Below are 6518 nucleotides of genomic sequence, written 5' to 3'. Positions count from 1 at the left end.
TAAAGCAAAGTTTAGAGGCATGAATGCATTCAGTCAATGGAATGACGCAAAGGGAGGCAAACTCAGCCAAAGACAAGTTTCTTCCTCTTTTTCTTTCTTTATTTTTTTTGTCTCATTGAGACTTTTACCTGAGCATGTGTGTTTGAGCAGAAAGGAGAGGGTCCTGAGTAAAAAAAAAAAAAAAAAAAAAAAGTGCAACTGGAGTTCTTGGTAAGCTTGGAAATGATTCAGACTGAGTTGTAACACACAGTCACAGCGAACACATGTACTGTCAGACAACTCTATCATTGGCTGATAGTGACCAAGAGACAGACGGAAAAAACACCCTAGCAGACAGAAAGAAAATAGTCACAGTCCAATGTTAAAAAAACATCACATTTTGTATCATAAAATATAATGCTACAATATTTTAATTATAATGCAACAAAAAGTGGAAACAGGATTATGTTCAAGTCCTGAAACCGTTGCTCAGGAAATACTCACTATGAGATACACCCTTCATAGGACAGCATTATGTTGTCAAATTAAGAGCAACCCTTTTTAATCCTTAAATACCTTTTATCTGTCAATTTTTTTTATGTATCACTTCTAGTGATCCAGTCTGGAATCAAATTGACAAATACACCAGGGACACTGTTTACTGTCTTAAATTTAAATGTAATTTGAAACATGGAGTTTTTGTCCTATATTTGCTGTGAACCATTTTGGATGAACAGATAAAAGATGTTTTTTTCTCGTTGATTTATAACGCTGCATTCCGTTTCTTTCTGCTTCCCTCTCGTCCAGCATTCGTTCCGACCTAATTTCCTGGCTACAGCCCACCAGCTGAAGGAGGAGGGATTCAAAGTGAGTACTGAAAGCTTGTATGTTTCAAAGACTACAGACCAGACTTCTCATTGAAAATCAGACATATATTCCACCTTCAACACCTTTCTGGCTCTTATGCTTCTATACTTATTAAAAGATTACAAAAGACTTACCTCAGTGCCCTAAATTACTTGACATTCTGTATGTGTTGTAATGCTGCCTTACTTCTGTCCTCTAGCTCTATGCTACTGAAGCCACCTCTGCTTGGCTGTGCGCCAATGATGTGCCTGCCACTCCAGTTGCCTGGCCCATTGAGAAGGGAGGAGACACCAGTTTGCCCAGTATTAAGAGGTTGGGAAATATTCACTCTGAACACCAAGTTGATGTTTTAATTATTTTAACCCATTCATGGAAACATGGAAAACAAAGCCAGCTAATGTGAAACAAGCCAAAACTCTGAGACTAAGACTTGCTTATGGTTTCCTGAGGCAAAGCTTAAGTAATACATAAATTGTGATTCATTAGATTCAAAATTGGGATATCTAATATAATATCTAATCAGATACTGCCTTAAGATCTAAGGGCATAGCCCCTTCATTATCTCTGCAATATGTTGACAAGATCAAAGAAGATGTAGCAGACTTAGAAGTCCAGAATCATTGCAGTAGCCAGAATTAAGGCTTGAATAAGGAGGATGAGGAAAGTCTTAAGTCAGAGAAATGCCAAGCCAAGTTTGGGGAAATCAAAAAAGCAGCTGAAGCACCTTAGTTTTCATTTGGCCATGGCCAACAATAAGGCAAAAAATATTTCTTTAGTTGTAAACCTGTTCAGTTGTCAAAAGTGCAATCTTTTCAAATGTTCTAGCAACATAGAATAACGGTAGCAGGCTGACTGCGATTGCAATTTTCAGGTAATGATCCACAAACAAGTCATGATCATGCTACAATGAAGCCATCTGGACCATATGTTTGGAAATGAGCTGGTGAAGAAGTGGATGTAAAGGGAATTTAATAGGCCAATCTAGACCAAAACAACACACACTCACACTCACACTCACACACACACACACACACACACACACACACACGGATACACACATGGATACACACATAAGGCAGGCTGGCATCAGCTGTGCAAGGTGGCATGAATCCAACTCTTTATAGAGAAGAACATGACCTTTGTTGTCACTGTTGTCTGTCCTCCACATTTTCTATTAGAATTCAGCCTTAATTCGAAGCTGTCTGTCAAAGACCTTCAAATGAAAAAGGCAATACAGAAGACAGGGCTTTACTGTGTGTGTGTGTGTGTGTGTGTGTGTGTGTGAGAGAGAGGTGCAGCATTATATTTAGCAGCATTATATTTAAGAGGTAAACAAAATTAATTCAAACACTGCCACAATACTGGGTAATATAAGCTTTTATTTCCTTTTTGCAGGGTGTTTATGTTATTTTGTCAACTCCCTTACAATTGCTCTTACAAGCAATGAAACTTCTAATGAACTAAACTTTTTTTCACTCCATTTATTTTTAATGATTTGAATGATAATTGTGTGTAACTGACTGCCCAACTAGCCTACAAAATGAGACAGTTATGGCAATATGGCACATATTGTGATTATGTGTACAGAGAAGATCATGCCCTCAGTGAACATGTTCATTTTTGACCACCAGGAGGCAACTCACAGCAGCAGAGTCCTTATATATTGTTGGCTTTACAAGTTCATACATCAACCACATTAGCAAAGGCTTGCCTACTTGCACATCCACAAGAAACTGAACAGTATGGGCATCCCAACCCATCTGGTTTGGTCTTCAAAGTTAATTAAAATATCTGGCTCACTTTGGCTTGCTATATCTTTAAGAAGATTTTCTTCATTCACTGGCTGTCATTTTGTGCTAGGCAGGTAATGTACTTTCAGCTAGTCTAAGCTGGTTTGCTGGAACCTGCTAACGGTTTTATAAGGGGGTCAGTGAGAGCCATTGGGACTCAACAGTGTGGACTGCAAATCAAATCATCATGTTGAAAGTGGCTAAAAGCTGCAGAGTTAGGTGTTGATTCTCAATGGGATCAACAGGACAAACACCTATAAAATTACAGGTTGGAAGTTGTTTGATTCAATCGTAATATCCCAAATCTTACATTTGGTGTTGTGAGTATTTTACATTTGTTGCTTTGATTATGTTATCCCTGACACTGTGTTTGTGTTTATAGACTGATCAGCGAGGGTCATATTGACCTGGTGGTCAACTTGCCCAATAACAACACGCGCCACCTGAAGAATAACTTCCTCATCCGCAGAATGGCTGTCGACCACGGTGTTCCCCTCATCACCAATTACCAGGTCAGTAAACGTCACACTAACTGGGGACTGACTGGGGAAAAGTGGTGATGTGCTCAGTTTACATTTACATACGGAGTGTCTCTCACTTCATGGGCTTCCACTTCATGTTTTTTCTGTGTGTATTAGGTGGTGAAGCTGTTTGCAGAGGCTATCTGTTATGCAGGTGAGCTCGACACGACCAGCCTCTTCCACTACCGGCAGAAAGAAGGCCAACACAGAGGGGCTAACCAGCAAGGCTAACACTTCCTACCATTCCCCTTGGTTCCCTTTGTAAAACAGCTGTATTGTGGGAGCAGGTTTTTGTAATAGTTTCTTAAAATTTTGTTCTGTTTTCCCATCCCATGTTGTCAAGAAGGAGTGTAGTTATTTTAGTGGCAGGAGGTGCAGTCTGTCAGGGGTTACCTAGACCAAATCACAATAAGGTACCTTTTAAACGGGTTTACAAGTTGTAACAAATGGTTTTATTACTTGTCAGATTAATTTAGTAAATTAATTTACTAATGATTCACAGGTTAGATATAAACCAAACAAATTATTAACAAATATTCAAAATTAAGAAAGGGTTCTTTCAGTGATTCAGTTCTGGAATTGTAAATATTAAGCTGTTAAAAAATGGATTGTGGACCAGATGCTCTACAGATCTTTCCCAGAAGGTCAGAGGTCAAACAGACCCTTACAGGAAATTTCCTGAACAACTTCATAGACAAAACAAGTGTCACGCTGGAGTAGGCCAAAGAAATGTTTCACCATCTGGCAATCCAAAAATTGTTGTCATTAATGTCTTATAAGTGAGCTATAAACAATTTAGGAATTAATTGTTAAGAAATAAAGACCTTAAATCACAATTTATAACCCCCTTATACGGGTGACTTATTATAAATGGTACCAGAGAGTGTAATTACACTGCCTTTTCACTGAAGCTGTGAGTAAAACCCAAATAGAAAGTGTTGCTGGTGTGTTAGTGTTTTTGTTTTTTTCTTCTTTTGCTTTTTGACTATTTAACCCCTAAGAACCCAGACCCATTTCCCCTCAAAGAAAAATTATGGGGAATACACCACAGACCAAGTGGACCACACTGAAGACATTTCTGGTGTGTAACCCTACCCCTTAATGTCAAGGATCTGTGATGTTACATATACGTTACATTGGGCGTTTATGGTAAATTTATTCAATGTGATGCAATGAAACTTCTCATTTTAATACCAATGGTTTGGCTAAATGCCTTTTTTATTAATTTGGTCTCATTCATACATTTTTGTATTAGACTTAAAATGGTGTTGGAAATGTATCATATAGTAAACCTCTACTATATGCATGACTTTTAAAGAACTGTATATAAGGACGCTGTAATGAAGGTCATTCTCATGCATTTTTTGATAAGAAGGAATTTTATTTTTCCTGCCTGGAACCTTAGCTTTAAAGTTTGAAGTTGATGACAACTGATCTGTTTATATATTTGGATTTATGTGTGTATAATCTGTATGTTTCAAACTGAGTCTGCATTTGAACCTGCTCTGCATTTTAAAACATCTCACTCTTAAGTGCATTGAAGGATACGCTGTAGATCAATAAACCCCCACTCTTACATTTTGTTGTTTTCTGTTCACGTTTGTGTTTCGTGAGAATCGTCTAAAACACAATGAAGTCTTCTCTCACATGATATCTGCTCTGTGTGTTTGTACTACACATGTATTAAAATCAGGGTGCTTTCCCACACACACAACACAATACAGCTGCATTGGAACATGAGATGGTATACTGTTACGCACCAAATCAAAGAAAAGTTTGGTACAAGAGGTTAATCAAAATTCCAGCACACTGACCTCAAACTTGTCCTACTCTTCACCTTAGCTTTCTTTAACTGGGGCCTCTATGTGTGAAGATGCACAAACATGCAGAAACTATGACTGAAGGGGTTAAATCCACACTTTATAGCAAAGGGCAGAATGCCTGCCGTACTGCCCACTGTAGGTAGAAACCATCAAGACATGTTCAATACTCCAGTTAGTTATGTCAAATAAGAGGCAGGGCCATTCTTACCGTGACAAATAGCCATCAACTTCATAGACACCTTACTGTTAACACCCTTAAGAGATCCACAAAATCATTCATACAAGGATAAACACAGGAATAAACTCCAAATTGATTCCAATACATTACCCATGTAACACAAGGCCAATGCTATTATAAGGCTATACAGTTATTTTGTACCCCTGCAAGCATAACTACTTCAGGTTCCTTTTACAGACACACAACTCTCCAAAGACTGCTAATATTGATCTGCCCGCAAATTCTTGGCAACCTTCCTCCAGATATTCGACTATTTCACTCCTCTGCCTCGGCTTCTGCAGGTCACTCAGGATACCTCTGCATCTCTCTTTGATTAAGCAACATCGACTGCATCTACCTATAGCACTGTAAGATCCACACATAGCACATCCCACTGTTACTCTGGCCACAGAGACACAGATTAGAAAGCTAGAAGAGGCAAAATAACAAACAAATAACTATACAAAATAAATGTGGTCTCACTGTTACTGTAAGCCCACCTCTCCAGACAAAAAATGCTTCTTTCTCAATTGACATTCAGTGCTGATCCGTACTCATTACCGCCACTCAGTGGTAGTGATGTTATGTCTACTACAAGAGCCCAGAGGACTGTTTCATTATTCAGAAACACAGATATCTAAACCACTGTGCCGGAGCTTGCTTTGGATCTGCAAAAGTCATCATTGATGTTGGAAATAGCCGACTGCTACATTCTGTCGGTGAACATGTGAGCGGTGTGAATTAGTCTGAACCACTAGGGGCTTCATCATTACAAAGTTCACTGAATTACACACGCACAGTTACTGCAATAAAACTCGATTTGGTTTGTCAGTGATATTTACTGTGGGATGGATGACTGCAAAACTTCACTGGATCATTCACCCCATAACAGAATAAACTGGAAGCTACAGTATTACATGGCACAAGGGTATACACAGGGGGTCAGTCGATCGCCTCCACACATGCTGTAGCATCATCTGACTCAAAATGTCAGCTGTGACAAATAATTCTTGATAAGTTTAAACACTTTCCCCTGTATCCCATTCATTAATACAGCCAAGGGCTTGTTTGTTTATAGTCAAAGTAAAAAGTGCCAAGACTGACATAAGTGCGATCGATGGGTAAAACACGGACAAAATGTGCAACTACATGAATAATCCACTTTTTAATTGATTGCTGATGAGGACGAACTATGGTGTGGGCAGACACCCTTTAGTGACCATTTTAAGAGCTTTTGGTTTAGTGTAATTTGTGGAGTATAATTGCAGTTTTCTTGGCTGTGGCCAAGAATATGACAGCAGGAGTGAGAGAGAAAGAGAGA

General features: G+C 38.8%; 1 protein-coding gene across 1 annotated transcript in view; it reads left to right on the top strand.

The window, feature by feature from the left end:
* cps1 (carbamoyl-phosphate synthase 1, mitochondrial) overlaps window positions 1-3388 on the top strand; it is a 43735-nt gene extending 40347 nt beyond the window's left edge. Inside the window, exons 35-38 of the mRNA XM_070914092.1 lie at window positions 787-846; window positions 1046-1158; window positions 3019-3148; window positions 3275-3388. Of these exons, the coding sequence (XP_070770193.1) occupies window positions 787-846; window positions 1046-1158; window positions 3019-3148; window positions 3275-3388 (417 nt within the window). The remainder of the gene's footprint in view (window positions 1-786; window positions 847-1045; window positions 1159-3018; window positions 3149-3274) is intronic.
* Window positions 3389-6518: the final 3130 nt, after the last annotated feature.

This window comes from Enoplosus armatus, chromosome 11, assembly GCF_043641665.1.
Source record: "Enoplosus armatus isolate fEnoArm2 chromosome 11, fEnoArm2.hap1, whole genome shotgun sequence".
Lineage (NCBI taxonomy): Eukaryota > Metazoa > Chordata > Actinopteri > Centrarchiformes > Enoplosidae > Enoplosus > Enoplosus armatus.
The sequence above is the reverse complement of the archived record's forward strand: the minus strand, read 5'-3'. Positions and strand labels throughout refer to the sequence as shown.